Source organism: Schistocerca gregaria, chromosome 5 (assembly GCF_023897955.1).
Source record: "Schistocerca gregaria isolate iqSchGreg1 chromosome 5, iqSchGreg1.2, whole genome shotgun sequence".
Taxonomy (NCBI): Eukaryota; Metazoa; Arthropoda; class Insecta; order Orthoptera; family Acrididae; genus Schistocerca; species Schistocerca gregaria.
The window spans coordinates 209,054,232-209,072,035 of record NC_064924.1 but is presented as its reverse complement, the minus strand read 5'-3'; the positions used below and the strand labels follow the sequence as shown (position 1 = coordinate 209,072,035).

Genomic DNA, 17,804 nt, shown 5'->3' with positions numbered 1-17,804 from the left:
CCTCCCAAATTTCATCAAACTAGCAAGTCAGTGAAAAAAACTTACAGGCAAATACAAAATTGTGCAGTTCAAGAAAAGTAAAAGTGTTGTAGCTTCGGACAACACAATTGTCGAATTTGTTTGTGAGACTGCTAATGCGCACTTTTTCTCTTAACTGGGGGTTAATCGGTTAGTGGAAGAAATTTTGACCTCTGACATTATGCGGAAATGGGGGGGGACTGTTGATGTTACGTCCGTCACAAGGCAACTCCTTGCTCGACGGCTCACTATACTGAGTACTGCGAAAGAAGATGGCAGCGCTGTTGCCTGCTCTCGATTTCGAAGACCAAGGTACTCCGCCATTACTGCCTAATAAGCTGCCTTACAGATCATAATTGCATAGAACTGCGGCAGAACAGCGACCCTGGGGCGAAACATCCTACACGCGCTGTCTGGGCTATTCTCTCGCATTATAGACTCACAGACACTGTTTCGAGCGGATTAGGATAAAACTTGTTCAAATGAATTTAAGCACTATGGGACTTAATATCTAACTAACCTAAGGACATCACACACATCCATGCCCGAGGCAGGATTCGAACCTGCGACCGTAGCAGTCGCGCGGTTCCGGACTGAAGCGCCTAGGATTTGTACTAGCGCAGGGTTTAAACCCCTTCCTTCTTTTTCATTGTGATCATTAACGACCCAAAATACTATACTACATTTCAGTCATCTTACCTTAACAGACACGCATAGACGCAACCCCTTTACTTGGGAATGGAACTGTGTTCAATGCGTAGCAATAAACAAAGCCTTTAGGATTTATGCAACAGAATTACCACATCCAACATTATGCCTTTTGATATTTAAATTTTTACTGCTCGACAAATGATTCACAACTGGCGTTAACCATCTCATACCAGCGCCAAAGATTAACTGTGTGTGAAGATAATTGCAACGACAACATTGGTTCGTTGTAGGTAAAACAAATAGCAGGCTTCGATTCCGTGGTAGAACACAGTAAACAGCAGCTGCTCTGCGAAATGCGTCTGCGCCATGTATCGAAAACTGCTCGTGCTTACGGGATCTTTATCGTGCTAGATCACACGCTCTGTCCTTGAATAAACTGAAAATAATAAGTACTTGCCTGTAGACAAAGACGAGCAACGCGAATTGTCACAGGCTATACAGTACAACGAAGAGACAGAAATTTAGTTGGTGCGCATTCGCAAACGACGACCAACATTTTATTAAAAAACCCTTAGAAAATTTCAACGACTGGTCATCGTGTCGAAGTCTGCAAATATTCTATAGCTCACCTATTTTCCCATATGCACTGTACCAATAGAAACCATAAAGATAAAATGAGACTAATAACTCGCACAGAGCGATATAAGCGATCTGTCTTCCGATGCTCAACCCTTCACCGAACTGAAAAGATTATCAAATGGTTCAAATGGCTCTGAGCACTATGGGACTTAACATCTGAGGTCATCAGTCCCCTAGAACTTAGAACTACTTAAACCTAACTAACCTAAGGGCATCACACACATCCATGCCCGAGGCAGGATTCTAACCTGCGACCGTAGCGGTCGCGTGGTTCCAGACTGAAGCGCCTAGAACCGCTTGACCACAAAGCCGGCGAAAAGATTATCAACACGTATACACTAACCACGTCTCTGTCACGCACAGTCTATAGAGCAATTTTGAGTATATGTATATCTGTAGGAAGATTTCTGCGCTTTCGTTTTTGCTAGAATGAAATAAATAGTATGATTTGCTTCTGTGATAGCTCTTCAGCTATAGTAGTTGTGGAATATTATTCAAGTGAGGCGTGAACAGGTATAGTTGCCATATTAAGACATTATACTCCAGTGTTCATACCACCGACCAAGCCGGTAGCAGGATATTGAATTAGTAACCGTGTACTTAATGAATTGGCCTAATCAAAATTCCAAAATTTAATGTGGCTTACAGTAACGTCACCCCAGTCTTATGTTACACATGTGATGTATATGTTACGAATAATCAGTCTGTGGGTACCACGCACTGCTTGTGAGTTCATGTGTGGGCACGTCCGTTAGAGGGACATATTATTACTTAAACAAGGCTGTTCTGGTCGTTAATGCCGCATTCTGAACCGGAGCCGGTAGTTTTTCTGCAACTGTTCTCAGAAGGCTAATGCAACCCGTTCCATTACTGCCGCTAAGTAGAAGTCAGTATCAGTACCGGGAATCGAACGCAGATCCTCTGTATGAAAACAATAGTTCAGCTATTGTGGCGGTCTCGTGTCCTCATTAATGAGTGATTGTTAACCACCCATTCAGCTGGCCTCATAACCCTAGGTGAATCTGGGTACTGTGACCGAAAATGATCAAAAAATAATACAAGTACCATTATCTGAACGGGGTTAATCCGTTTGGTTAACCGCTGACACTACGAAAGTGGTCATTTTCATCTAATCTCTCTCTAACAATTTGTCCATTTTATTTGGACTGTTGACCTCCTTGGCCGTGGATAATGATATTTTACTATATAAATGCAGCAACCAGCCACTTTTTTAATGTGTTTTATTTATGCCAATATGCATTTCGGGTTTGCACCCATCTTCAGCTGGCAAATTACATGTATCTTCAGTTTCTACAGTGGTACAATCTCGACAGCAGTTTGGCCTGTGCAAAAGCAACGATTCCAATCATTTACTTCAATTTCGCGAGTTTAAAGTTATGTACTATCAGTTGTTCATTTTACTTACAGGAGAGGAGAATGTAAGTAAAATGAACAACTGATAGTGCGTAACTTTAAACTCGCGAAATTGAAGTATGGGATTGGAATCGTTGCTTTTGCACAGGCCAACTGCAGCATCCAAACTGCTGTCGAGATTGTACCACTGTATAAACTGAAGATACATGTAATTTGCGAGCTGTAGATGGGTGCAAATGCATATTGGCATGAATAAAACGCATTAAAAAAATGGCTGGTTGCTGCATTTTTATAGTAAAATATTATAATATCTCTCTCTCTTTCTCTCTCTCTCTCTCTCTCTCTCTCTCTCTCTCTCTCTCTCTCTCTCTCTCTCATACATATATATTTCATTTCTATTCTATATATTTTCATTTCTACCCATGTTACAAGGAATTCGTCGGTGAATGATCCTGTGTCTAAATTAAATAGCGAAAGACGTGGCGCTCTGAAGACGTTGACCTGCTATTCGCAACGAGAGGGATCAAAATGCCCGTCCTGCGATCTTGCTATAGACGTCCTGTGATTTCCATAAATAACTTCTGGAGAATACTGGAATGTTTCCCTCAACAGTGTTAGACAAATACCTTCCACTGTTAATGTTCAATCCGAACTACTGCTCGGACGCTAGTTGCCTGGACAGAACTAACGTAAGGACATCACACACATCCATGACCGAGGCAGGATTCGAACCTGCGACCGTAGCTTTCGCGCGGTTCCAGACTAAAGCGCCTAGAACCGCTTGGCCACACTTGCCGGCCGTTAGTAGGACAGTCAGGTTCCAAAAGCCAGCCACTGTACCATCAAATCAGATTAAATTATTACTATCGGTGGATCGATTTTTTCTTCTGAAGGAAATGGAAAGTATCCTATCGCTTCAGATTTCAATCCGGCCTGTTTCCATTTTACCCCTCCACTAGTAAGCAGTGGAATTTGCAGTACCAGTTGAGACTACATAGTTAACTGGAAACTTTAGGTCGTCAGACATAAGCAGTAATTAGATTATAGCAAAATTTTGAAAACTGGCCAAAAGATGATTGGTCTGGCTGCATAAGTATCTGGCGCAAGACCAGCGAGAAATGTCGGAAAGGTGGCAGCCAGTTAGCCAATTTTTACCCACGCCGTCGTACAAATAACAAGCTGTTCGCCGCCCGCAAAGCGAGACACTCCGTGCAGAGGAGAGCGGGGCCGGCAGCTACTGACCTGAGGCAGTGGCCGCGAAGACGATGGCGAGCAGCAGGAGGTGCATGGCGTCGCGTCGGCTGGAGCTGGTGTCTGTCCCGCGCGTTCCAGTCTTCACTGGGCTCGCGGCCACCTCCGCTCCGCCTTTTGAGCCCTCGCGCCGCGGCGCGCCGAAGGAAGGGCCAGGGGTGGGGGTCACGCTCCGGGCCCCACGAGCCCGCTCGTGGCTCTCTTCAAAAATTAACGAACAAAACCACCTCTAGAGGCTCGTAGTTCCCGGAATAGATTAACAGACGCGAGCTCTACAGCTCTCGAGGGCTTCGATTGCTCTTCCTCACCCACCCCCCTCCCTCCCTCCTCCCCTCCCACCATCCCCCTGGTCGCTGCTCTTCTCTCACCACACACACACACACACACACACACACACACACACACACACACGACTGACAAACTCTCCCATATTTCCCGGCATGCCTGTATTAAGCAATTTCTTTTCAATCCTCCAGGCTGCCTTACTTGACCGCCTGTTTCTCCCGAATATTTCGTTAGTGACCGATAGATCTCGAAAAGTTTTCGTACAATAATGATACTGTAGTCGACTTACACGCTTTTTTCTGTTTGGCCGGCCGGTGTGGCTGAGCGGTTGTAGGCGCTTCAGTCTAGAACCACGCGACCGCTACGGTCGCAGGTTCAAATCCTGCCTCGGGCATAGATGTGTGTGATGTCCTTAGGTTAGTTAGGTTTAAGTAGTTCTAAGTTCTAGGGGACTGATAACTTCCGATGTTAAGTCCCATAGTGCTCAGAGCCGTTTGATACAACTGATTTTTCTGTTTGTGCTTCTGCGGAAACAAGACGATTTGGCGAAGGCAATGCGAGGAGCGGAGAAAGAATGACATAGCCTACAGGTCTGGAGGTGTCATGAGAGGGGAATGCTTCTCGGTCAGTATTGGCAACACACAGATGCGCTCGTGTGGTACCGATCGGCACCTACGGTGTAAATAACACACGGAAGTAACAAGGAGTCTGAAAGCGGATTGTAGAGACATTTGTGTTTCAACACATTCGTTGAGTTATTTATTTTTCAACTGACTCACGCAACAGTAGACATTATTTCCAATTCTTTGAATAGGATTCTACATGGTGCTTTTAAATTTACCCAACACACGAGTCTTATTACACGTTGTGATCCCTGAAAAGTTACCGAAAAATGTAATACTGTATGACACAATAGCGTAAAAGCAAGCAAAGCGATGTAGTTGTGCAGTTTAAATTTATTGCGACTAAAATTCCCTTACACCTACTTTAACATCATGGTCCACACACACACACACACACACACACACACACACACACACACACACACACAGTTCGGGTGTATTCAGATTCCTGCAATAAAAATGTAGTTGGAGGTTGGACTGAGGACCACAGTACTTTCCTAGCTAAGGTCCTATAGCAAGTGATATACCCCTTTCCTAAAGTTTAATTAAGTTAACAGGTATAATGTAACATTAGTAGATACTAGAACTTATAGGCAAGGTAGACTGCTGTGCACAATTCTTACCAGAAGAATGGATAGGTTCTTGGGGATGTTACGAGATGAGTAAATAGTTAAACTGACACTATAAGAAACAGCACAGGCGAAAATTGTACAGGTAGGTAATATGAGGTGTAGTTATGAAGTTGTAATTGGTTTAGTTTTTTCAGACCTTTTTGTTTCTGTACATGCCCATGCGCGTCCGTAGGAATTTTTCCAGGAAGGAGCAGGGTTCAAAACTTGCCAGTTTTTTCTGTACCTGATTTGATTTCAAAACGTGTCGTGCTTGATGAACTAAATAAGGCAAGAAGTATACAAAAATTATTTTGTCTCGAATGATCGATTGTTGTTTATTTAGTATTTAAGGTATATTACTTTAGTAGCTGTCCTCCCCGGGTAGCTGAGTGGTCGGCGCGATGGAATGTCGTACTTAACAGCCCGGGTTCGATTGCCGGCTAGGTCGGAGATTTTCTCCGCTCAGGGACTGGGTGTTGTGTGGTCCTTATCGTCATCAATTCATCCCCATCGACACACAAGTCGCCAAAGTGGCGTCAACTCGAAAGACTTGCACCAGGCGAACGCTCTACCCGACGGGAGGCCCTAGCAACACAGTATTTCCATTTTACCTAAACGACGACTAGAATTTAATAGTAAATGCGAAGTACATATTTTTATATTAATAATGTGAATTCTGTATTTTTGAGTCTACGATATGAAATTTCATTCGTATATAACTAAATCCTAGTTCAACGTTTTATGAAATAAAAGTAGAAGATACTAAGAAAAATAATTTATTAGGTTGAAAATGAGAATAAGCAGTCTGATACAGTTGAAAAATAGAATAACTGAGAAAATGCTGCTGGATATAACAAAATGTCACATTAATACCTTTCGAAATGAGAAACAGGGAAAAACTTTTTAAGAGGCTTATTAAACTTTGATACCACGTGTAACAAAATTTTCGAAAGATACATTTTTGGAGAGTGCTTCGGTAAAGTTAAGCCTAGATGCATTTGGAAAATCTCCCAAAACCGTCTTCATATTGGTCGGCAGAATTAACTTTTAGCAGGCCTAGCACAGCGTCAAAGTAATGCTCGTCTCTCCAGTTTTTCACATTACTCTGCAGCATGCCAACTGGAATACAGAATTCGTATCTCTGTAACTGCATGTAGCGCCGCAGCCGTAGGCTTTGACAAGTTCTGGTGATTACATTTCTTCGACGTTGTGATTACACGCTCTTTTCGCCTTTCTTCTAGGGCAGAAAATGGTATTTTTTCGACTAATGTTTTTAGGATTACGTATAGATGCACACAGCTGTAATATAGCATGTCTGTCGTCTTCCGAGCACACTACACTAAATCTGTTGCGCAAAATTGAATGCAGAATCAGCCTTTTGTGGGTTTTCTGTTTCCACAGACAAATTGTGAAGAACGGTTGTGATTTTGTTGTGCACTAAGTGGAGGGGGCGTACTTACGAGAATTGGGGACGGATGAATGGCACTTACTCTGCAGGCATGTGACGGGAACCTGCGAACCTGCGATGGAATCCGCACACCGATGTTAGCCAGGTTCCTCGCTGCAGCTCGGTAAGTGCTGAACGGGAAAGCGACGAAAAACGATCAAAGATATTATTTCACGACTGTTCTGTATGACTTCGTATCCGTCTTGACTGCGTATCAGCACCGTTACCGCAGCCGCACGGAGCAGTTGTCATGATTTCCCTTGGACACCGTGTCAACTAAGAAAACTTAAGGTACATAGTTACTAATATGGCTGCTACATCTGTCGTCACAATGGGAAATGTTAAATCTGCAGTTTAATAAACCCGCAGACAATGACTGCTAGAAATTCAAGAGAATTCTGCAATGAATATAAAAACCTGTACCCATACTCCAGGAGGAGGCAACTGCCCCCCCCCCCCCCCCCTGCCGTTTACTTCCTTGCGGACGCCTATGAACATGCCTACAGCTCTGCAACACACTGAAATCCCGGCGCCACATACCCTAGCACTTACCTATAGGAGCCAAAACGAAGTGGCGCAGTCCATTGATAAAATGCAGTATCGTGCGGTAATCCATTTCCGGTAGCAGCGAAAATGTTGCAGGGCAATCGACATTGCCTCTGCTGCCGGAAACGGATTACCGCATGATACTCCAATTCGTCAGTGGGGTGTGCCATTTTCTGATGCCTCCTGTAGAGACCTACTGTGTACCAGGAATACAAGCACACACACAATTAATCGCGCATCTTTATTTTTTCGAGGTGATCATTGAAACTTTGACTACCCCACGTATGTGCAAGCAATGTGTGGTTTGGATAAATGATTCTCAGATTTCTTGCCGCATCAGATTTGTATGCAGTTCTCAAGCTTCGTGGACAAGTGAGTAAGAGCGAATCAAAAAGTCCAAAGATATGGGGTTTCAGTCCTTGTAGGTACTGGGATTTTCTTCTGACACTTTACCACTTCCTTCGCCTCTGTCGTGTAGATGTGCAAAGTACAAAGTTGCACTGTTATACGGAGTCCGCGTTAAACTTTAGGTCTGGTGGTAATTAATTAATTTCTGAGTATGTCAAATAAGAGATCGGTGGGAGGCAAGAACGTAGCATCTCTAAAAGGACCGTACCTCAAAAAAAAACTTGTAGTGTTCAAACCAACCATCAAGCTGCTTACAACTTTACATTACACAAAGATTCTCGAGAATGCCTAATATAACAATCGTGCAGAGGCGCAGTGACAAAGACATACAAAAAATTTTCCCACTGGTGAACAAGTTTACACGGCCAGTCGTAGGACGTCTAGCGCGTGATACAAAAAACAGATGTGACGGCGTCTAACTACGAATCCAATGATCTGTGGCTCAACCTGTACATGGAATGAAAAATTCAGATTGTATGTACTAAGTGGTAATGTGCCTACTAGTAAGTCTTCTTCCTACGAAGGAGTGTTCAGGCACATTGACATTCTGTCAGTAGCACACACATTCTACCACTGTGTTCGTAAATAGATGCATGATATGAAAAGGTAGTTTGACATTTCCATCTGCTTTCTCCTCGGACACATATCCTTTGTAATACTAGGATTCTATTCTTCGGAGACTGTTTCACCTGTCTTCGATGAGTGACTCTTCTGCAGGTTTATGCGGCGAGCACATGAGCAAGTTGCCCACCCACCAGGACTCAAGCTGGGCTAGCTTACAACACTACGGTGGTCCTCGAAACCATTGTTGCTTTGTGCATTCATCTGCGAAGTGCTATTCAGTATGTTTCTGAGGCATCTTTGATGTCATCTATACTTGGGACACTATTGAAACATGGAATATCGCAAACATGGATTTGTGGCAGCACAATACATTGTGCATGTGACGTAATTTATTTAGTTAATTACAACGCGCTTTAGATTCTATGTTAAACCGTAGAAGCCCCTTGTCTTGACAGGGCGAGCTGGTACTCAGGACGAAGGCTTGCAAGTGTTTATTACATCTAAAAAGAAGAAGAAGAAGAAGAAGAAGAAGAAAAGGAATACGGAGCACACAGTACAGTTCCGTCGCCATCGGAATCATTACATACGACGCTCCTGATTGACAAAATGTAGATAGTGCAGGAAATCAAACGTGATCTTTTAGAAGAAATGATCCCACGAAGTGATTCAGAGAAACTAGGAAGTGTGGTTGTAAAAGTTCGAATGCGGATTGAAATATGTTCTGCTTTACAGATCACAAAGGGATATCTCATTTTGCCCTTACTGCGTTCATAAAGCCTTGAAAAAATAGTAGCCGTCGCTTACCTAGAGGAAAAAATTACACCTCTTGTTTTCTCAGAAGCACACCTTTGGATCAATATTAGTAATAAGTGACGGACTTGGCTTGTGGGAATTCAGCCATAACTTAGTACGCTGCTCTCCTGTCCCCCATCGAGTATCATGGTGCCAAAGAGACAGTTAGTGACATTCCATTGGGTACCTTTCTATGGGTGAATACAGGGGAACGAAACAGTAGAGAAGATGATGGGAAAGTCTTGTGAAGATCCGAGATATGTTGTTACCGCACTGTTGAGCCCGAGAGGCACAGCGATGATGGAAAACCGTGGCTAGAATGGGTGACGTTAAATTTTAACATACCAAGCCCACTACGTTAGAACTGACTTGCGCTGATCAACAGCGAAGATTAGGCGAAGTTGAGCCTTCCGCGGTGGCCGAGCGGTTCTAGGCCCTTCAATCCGGAACCGCGCGACTGTTACGGTCGCAGGTTCGAATCCTGCCTCGGGCATGGATGTGTGTGATGTCCTTAGGTTAGTTAGGTTAGTTAGGTTTAAGTAGTTCTAAGTTCTAGGGAACTGATGACCTCCGATGTTAAGACCCATAGTGCTCAGAGCCATCTGAACCATTTTTACGAGGCGAAGTTGCTCTTTGACCTTTGCTTGTTGTCCACACTCCTGCTTCAGCGCGAGGCCCCGCCTCTGTGTGATGCTTGTGACGTAATACTATTATTGTAACATAATTAAAGTAACTGCAGTTTATACTCTAACCATGGAGAGGTACTTCATTTAAATGGGAAATTACCCCCCATCGTAGGGTATGTTTTGACTAATGTGGTACATACCAGGTGGTGATAGTTAAACTGACGGTGTTCCGAATGCTGCAGTGCGGGCTGTATGCATCGCAAGGACTCTGAAACATCATCGGTCCCGTTCATTAACCGGTGCGCTGGCGGAGTATGCTGAAAAAATAAAACACTATGTTATCAAAAGTGTCCGGACACCTCCAAAACCATTCGTTTTACACATTAGGTGCATTGTGCTGCCACTTACTGCCAGGTACTCCGTATCAGCGACCTCAGTAGTCATTAGACAACGCGAGAGAGCAGAATGGGACGCCTCGCGCAACTGACGGACTTCGAACGTGGTCAGGTGATTGGGTGTCACTTCTGTCATACGTCTGTGCGCCAAATTTCCACACACCAAAACATCCCTAGGTCCACTGCTTCCGATGTGACAGTGAAGTGGAAACGTAAAGAGACACATACAGCACAAAATCATACAGGCCGACCTCGCCTGTTTACTGACAGAAACCACCGACAGTTGGAGAGGGTACTAGTGGGTAATAGGCAGACGTCTATCCAGACCGTCACACAGGAATTCCAAACTGCGTCAGGATCCACTGCAAGTACTATGACAGTTAGGCGGGAGGAGAGTAAACTTTAATTTTATGGTCGAGCGGCTGCTCATAAGCTACACAGCGCGCCGGTAAGTGCGAAATGACGCCTTGCTTGGTGTAAGGAGAGTAAACATTGGACGACTGAACAGTGGAGAAACATTGTGTGGAGTGACGAATCACGGTACACAAAGTGGCGATCCGATGGCAGGGTGTGGGTATGGCGGATGCTCTGTTAACGCCATATGCCAGCGTGTATTCTGCCAATAGTAAAATTCGGTAGCGGTGGTGTTATGGTGTGGCCACGTTTTTCATGGAGGGGGCTTGCACCCCTTGTTGTTTTGCGTGGCACTATCACAGCACAGGCCTACATTGATGTTTTAAACACCTTCTTCTTTCCCACTGTTGAAAAGCAAATCGGGGATGGCGATTGCATCTTTCAGCACGATCGAGCACCTGTTCATAATGGACGGCCTGTGGCGGAGCTGTTACACTACAATAACATCCCTGCAATGAAGTGGCCTGCACAGAGTTCTTACCTGAATCCTATAGAACACCTTTGAGATGTTTTGAAACGCCGACTTCGTACCAGGCCTCACTAACAGACATCGATACCTCTCCTCAGTGGAGCACTCCGTGAAGAATGGACTGCCATTCCCCAAAAAATCCAGCACCTGACTGAACTATGCCTGCGAGAGGGGAAGTTGTCTACAAGGCTAAGGGTGGGCCAACACCATATTGAATTCCAGCATTACCGATGGAGGGCGCCACGAACTTGTAAGTCATTTTCATCCAGGTGTTCGGATACTTTTGATCACATAGTTTAGTTCCACTTTCTGCCGCCAGGTGAACAAATGGCGCTATAATCAGTCAGAAAGTGAAAGGTTTGCTGCTTAGACATCAGCATGCTGTTTGTCACTTGGCGATGGGTGTTGATTTCTTTTGTGAAGTGACTTGTGTAAAGGGCTAAGGAGGTTGAAGAATTCCGTACGAAACCCAGTGGATGTTGGGAAGAATGACTGTCACTGCCGGTACAGTTGTTTTCTCGCCCGAACGGCAGAAACAGCAATGCTGCATTGCTGGAATATCGCCGACAGAAACACCTGCGAAGAGCCCCACGTCAATAAATGGGCTGAGCAATATGATCAGAGAAACAGATGAATAATGTGGTTCAGCAGGAAGAGGGAGGCGGCGCATTCCCATAGCAGTGGTTGCCGAAGTTACTGTAACTACATTTTACACTGGCTTCCCTACCAATTCGGAATGTGGACTAAATGAAGCCCTAAGACAGGCTTCAACGCCGTGACTTTGCCCTTCGTTTACTGGCGCTCATGGAAATGGGTTACATATGGTCAGAGACTATCCTTTGGACGGCCGAGGCACATTTTACTCTGCACGGTGCTGTAAATGTTCAGAACTGTTGGATGTGTGGTTCTACTCCACCGCATGTTGTACAGAAACATCGACTGCACTCTGCTTGTGTGACTGTGCGGTGTGGTTTCACAAGCTCCTTTATTCTCGATCCCTTTTTCTTCGAGCATATGACACATCGCGGACCTTTTAGGTGTACAGTGGCATGTGCACGTTATAAGATCCTCCGTGTGCCACATGTGATTCCAGCTTTCCAAGAACTTAATTGTGTCCACACCACTATTTTCATGGAAGATGGAGCGGCATGACATGTCGCTCTTCAGACACAACACCATGTGATTACTGGTTGTGAGGTTATCCGACAGGCCGTGCCTATCAGGGATGTATCTGAACTTTTCCTGATCTGAAGGATATCAAACGACGACGTATCGCTCTAATTACACCAGGTACGCTGCGAGCAACTGTCGACCATGCCGTGTTACGGACTCAACATATTGCCGAGTCGGTAGACCGTATTGAACACATGTTGTAACTAGTGACCATGTCCTAATAAACTTGCGAGAGCCTCTGTTATCACGTATTAGATCGGTTTCACCGCGCGCGCACACACTCATACAGCGTTACATTTTCATCGTGGCGTCACAAAGTGGAACTATTACTGTGTTTTAGCATACTCCGCTAGCGCACAAAATTAGTGAACATACCTACGATGTTTCAGCGTCCTACGACGTATATAGCCTGTGCTGCAGCACTCAGTTTAATTAAAACCACCAGGTATTTTAAATTTCTGTATATCGCCAGAAGTCTTCTGTAAAATAGTTCGTAGGAGTCTCTAATACGTGTCAAAAAGTGACTAGTTATGTCTTATGTTATGTCAACAACATATATTTGCCTATTTCGTTTTTAATCCATTTTTGTCACTTGGCATTAACTACACATTATTGGTACAATGTATCATTGAGACGACAGCAGTAACGGCAGGGCTGTCGTAATTTCCATCGCAGTTGCAACACCTCTTACGGTTACAATTCCCAGCCATCCAAAACTCTGAAGGCCGAAAAAAAACTCTGAAGGCCGAACGGGACCGACCGACCGACCGACTGCCGTGTCATCCTCAGACGATAGGCAACAGTGAATGCGGATATGGAGGGACATGTCAGCACGCCGCTCGCACTCCTGGCCGTACAGTTCTCGTGATCGGAGCCGCTACGTCTCGGTCAAGTAGGACCTAAATTGGCCTCACAAGGGTTCAGTGCACCCTGCTTGCTAACAGCGCTTGGCAGACCTGGACGGTCACCCATCCAAGTGCTAACCAATCCCGACAGCGCTTAACTTGGGTGATCTGACGGGACCGGCTTTATCACTGCGACAAGGCCGTTAGATTAGTGGTTGATAAATGTTTTAAAATTATTCGTCTTAAAGTTTCCATTACTTGTCAAGATGTATCTTTTCACAAAATAGTCTGTTGAAAAGTCGTTATTGAAGTTGCAAAAAAATGCAGTGCGACATCTTTTACAAAAGTACAGTCCTCCAGTGTTACAGCACTTTACAGCTATGGCAGTGAAATACTTATCACACATTTTCTACAGGCCTTCGACTGCGTACAGAGCAGTAAATTCCATCGTCACGAAGCAGGAATTATCAGAACCACAGAACAGACGACCAGAGGAAAGAGAATCAAGACAGTACGAATGCTAGCCCGGTTGGAATTCAATCTCCGCTGTGTACGAAAAACTTCCGCTACAAACCACAACAATGTAAATTAGATAGACGACTTGAGCGAGAGCGAGATACGTACTCAGCGTGAAGCAAAGTGTGTACGTGATATTCGTGTCCTGCAAAAGAAAAAGGACTATAAAAACAGTAGGAGATATACCGCGTGATATCAGGTAGGGAGAATGGAGTAAAAATTAGAACAAAGAGAAGTACAGTCAGCTACATCAGTCAGGCGACAAAAGTTCGAAGCGATAACAAGTAACGAAAGTTTAAAGGTGTTTGGTTTCGTTACTTTGCAATTTACTGTTTACAGGCACGTAGAAGGCCTTTAATTTGTCATCATATTACATAGTGTTTTACCATTTGATTATTAAAATTAGAGAAAAATATTACTAAAAGTTCAGTCGGTGCAGCACTTGCCCGCGGAAGGCAAACGTCTAAGGTTCAAGTATCGGTCTGGCACACGTTTTTATCTGCCAGGAGGTTTGAAATCAGCGCATACTCTGCTGCAGAGTGAAAAATTCGTTTTGTGAAAAGTATTTCTCTTTGGATTCTGGTGGACGACATTATGGTCCATAGTCACGATTAAACGAAAGGGAAAAAGAAAGTAAACTAACTATAACCATACTGATAAATACATTTGAGAGAGTGCAGCAGGAGAAGAGAGGGGTGGGGAGACAGGGAGGGGAAGAGTCAGGTTTACAGCTAGTGAGAAGGAAATCTCTGCGCAAAAGAAAGTAGTCTTAAACCTGATGATTGGCTTGCGAACTAGTGTTTAAGCAGTTACGATATTTTTACATGATGCTTTCCTTTGTAGCAAAATCTAGCACGCGTAGAGCATGTCACCATCAGCTAGACAAATAATCTTAGAACAGAAATAAATTATTAGTCGTATGGCGTGTTTGGCTGGGAGTCTTTCGAGAGGGATGGTATAAGCCTTTAAATTGGATGCCAGTTCGTCGACTTGCGTGACCCTAACCTACTCCCCCAGTAATCGGGGAAGGATGACCTCAGTTTAACGTGGAATCCGAATCACGTGTCATCCCTGGCATAGCTTCACATTGTTAGAGGTGAAGGCTGGGACAAAGGCAGACTAAAAAAACTGAAAATTTCAAGTTCTGAATGGGATTCTATCCTGTGAAATGTTCGGTTTCCATGCATGCGCTTTACCACCAGGCGCAACAACAAGATAGAAAAAGGAAGCGAGCGCTTCAAAATTCACTGCGTGCCAACAGGCAGTGAAATGTTAGCGCTGAGGTTCCGGTATACGTTCGTCAGCTTTTACTCGAATTTGAAGGTTTAGGACCAGTAACTGACGACGATTTCATCAACTGAAGTTTCCAGTTTCATTGTACTACATCGGATTGACGAACGAAAGTTGAAATTAGAATAAACAGACCGGGAGTTACTATACTGTTTCATATCATCTAGAGGTTTTTCTCAGATGGTCTCAGCCTTAAAATATTTAGATAATTTGTGTGTCCATCCATAACACCGATTTCATACTGAGCTGGGTTAGTTGATTTTCAGATGGTTGCATTACGATATAAGAACGAAAAACGAGAAAAAAAAGCTTCATACCCAAAATGATTACTTTACCATATATTCTCTATCAAGAATCCTACATCATAGCAAAGTATGCAAAGCGGCTGTAGAGTTTGAAAAGCGGACGCACTGAGTTTTACCATAAGCTTGTTAGACGGACATATTATATTTCGTGAGATCGTGACTTGCGAAGGTTAATGGCAGAAAATGGTGCTGAAGTTCTGATATAAAAACCTCTACATCTCTGTGAAGGTCTCTGGAGACAAATATACCTATACCTAATCGTTTTTCGAATGCAATGTAACTTTTTTTAAAATAAACCCCTTTGATGTTGTAAGCGAGTTAGATCTGATACTCCTTGAAGTGACTTTGATATTTGACTTTGCCGATAAAAGTTACGTTTAATATAAATTATCGATTGTTCAACAGCAATTTATGTAAAAACGCTACGAAAATTCAAAATTTAAAGTACTCGATGTCGTCCACTCCCACGGAAAACGATCCTTACAACTGAACTTTTCCCTTTCCATGCGACTAAATTCTATACTTTCGGAAATTACTGCGCCTGTAGTCAGCTTTCTGTGCTTGGACTGTCATGCTTTGGTTTTTGGCTCTGAGCACTATGGGATTTAACTTCTGAGGTCATCAGTCCCCTAGAACTTAGAACTACTTAAACCTAACTAACCTAAGGAGATCACAAACATCCATGTCCGAGGCAGGATTCGAACCTGCGACCGTAGCGGTCGTGCAGTTCGAGACTGTAGCGCCTGGAACCGCTCTCCCACCCAGGCCGGCGCTTTGGTTTTTCTTTTCAGCAGTGAAATATGTGATACTGTTGTCCCCTTTGTCTCATTTATCCACAGTCGCAGTTATTGTAAACGGTCACTGCATTAGCGGAGCTGTCATCTGTAGTTTTTTATTCATATGCAGAGCTTTCCATCGTGGGTAGGGCCGCACGACGGGACTTAACAGACTTTGAACGCAATATGGTAGTTGGAGCTGGACGCATGGGACATTCTGTTTCAGAAATCGTTATGGAATTCAATATTTTGCGATCCACAATGTCAAGAGTGTGCCGAGAATACTATATTTCAGGCATTACCTCTTACCACGGACAACGCAGTGGCCGAGCCTTTACTTAACACTTTCACGCCGGCGCCGTGATTGTTGCGTCGTGGGCTGTGGACGAGCGCCGATCCCGTCCGGCCGTGCCCGCTGCACGGCACATTTTTCGCGCTCCCCGCAGCACTACTCTGTACTGCTTTCACACTCTTAGTGTTATCGCAATCATTGGGCTTCATACTATATATGTTTTTGGTATTGTGTGACGTGTCTGTGCACAAATTCAAGTATAGGGATGTCAATGGAACACCTGTAGTAGCATGTGTACTTGATATTAAAGCAGCTACTATAGGTGTTTCAAGTTCGTCAGATTCAGACGATGATTCGCCTTCATCTTCAAAAAGCCACTACCCAGTATGAGATAAAGAGCTTCCTCCACAATCTGCCATACCACTTCTAGTAAAAACTGAGGTTAACAACATGTTACTTCAGATTGGAAACAAGGAGGGAAATGAGCTGTGCAACTCGAGCGAAACAAACGCTTTGAAACTGAATGCAACTGCCATCTAGTGACTCTTGTTAACTACAGACTTTCAACAAAGCCGGTCGATGGTACATAAGTCAAACTTCCATACGAGTCGAGCGCAGTGACACGGAGAAATATGACGCGAGGCGGAACTGCCACAGCAGTACACCGGCTGGAAGGCACATTCGCTCCCAACTTCTGTAAGTTCACCGAAGCGAAAGAGTTAACGACCGAGAGCAGCGTTTGCTAGAGATGTCAGTGCTAACAGACAAGCATCAGTGCGTGGAATTAACGCAGAAATCAATGTGGGAAGTACGACGAACATATCCGTTAGGATAGTGTAGTGAAATATGGCGTTAAGGGGCTATGGCAGTAGACGTCTGAGGCGAATGCCTTTGTTAACGGCGCGACATCGCCTGCAGCACCACACCTGGGCTCGTGACCGTATCGGTTGGACCCTATACTACTAGAAAACCGTGGCCTGGTTAGATGAGTCCTGATTTCGGTTGGTAAGAACTGATGGTAAAGTTCGGGTGTGACGCAGACTCAACTAAGCCATGGATCCGAGCTGCCAACAAGACACTGCATGCTGGTGGTAGCTTCATAATTGTGTGGGCTGTGTTTACATGGAATGGACTGTATCCTCCGGTCCAGCATAACCTATCATTAACCGACAGTGGTTATATTCAGCTACTTGGACACTATTTGCAGCCATTCAAGGACTTAAAGTTCGCAAACAACAATGGTATTATCAGTTAAAATGTCCCTTGTCTCTGGGTCATACTTGTTAGCAATTGGTTTGAAGAACATTCTCGATAATTCGAGGGAATGATTTGGTCACTCAGACCGCCCCACATGAATCCCATCTAACATTCACGGGTCATAATCGAGATATAAGTTCGTGCACAAAATCCTGCACCGGCAACACTTTCGCAATTATGGACGGCTCAGGTCAACAGATGATGGAATAATCCCGAAGTGCGTCATGACAAGAAGCA

The 17,804-nt window shown here is 44.2% G+C and overlaps 2 protein-coding genes across 8 annotated transcripts in view; one reads left to right on the top strand and one right to left on the bottom strand.

Annotated features, from left to right (window-relative positions):
* The window catches only part of LOC126272350 (uncharacterized), a 41,481-nt gene extending 37,342 nt beyond the window's left edge, over nucleotides 1-4,139 (bottom strand). Inside the window, exon 1 of one of the 2 annotated variants that reach the window (XM_049975156.1) lies at nucleotides 3,925-4,139. In XM_049975156.1, the coding sequence (XP_049831113.1) occupies nucleotides 3,925-3,970 (46 nt within the window). In that variant the 5' untranslated portion in view covers nucleotides 3,971-4,139. The remainder of the gene's footprint in view (nucleotides 1-3,924) is intronic. The other variant, XM_049975157.1, reaches the window with a different exon arrangement.
* The window catches only part of LOC126272348 (cytosolic carboxypeptidase 1-like), a 499,992-nt gene that overhangs the window by 295,886 nt on the left and 186,302 nt on the right, over nucleotides 1-17,804 (top strand). The window lies entirely within an intron of this gene.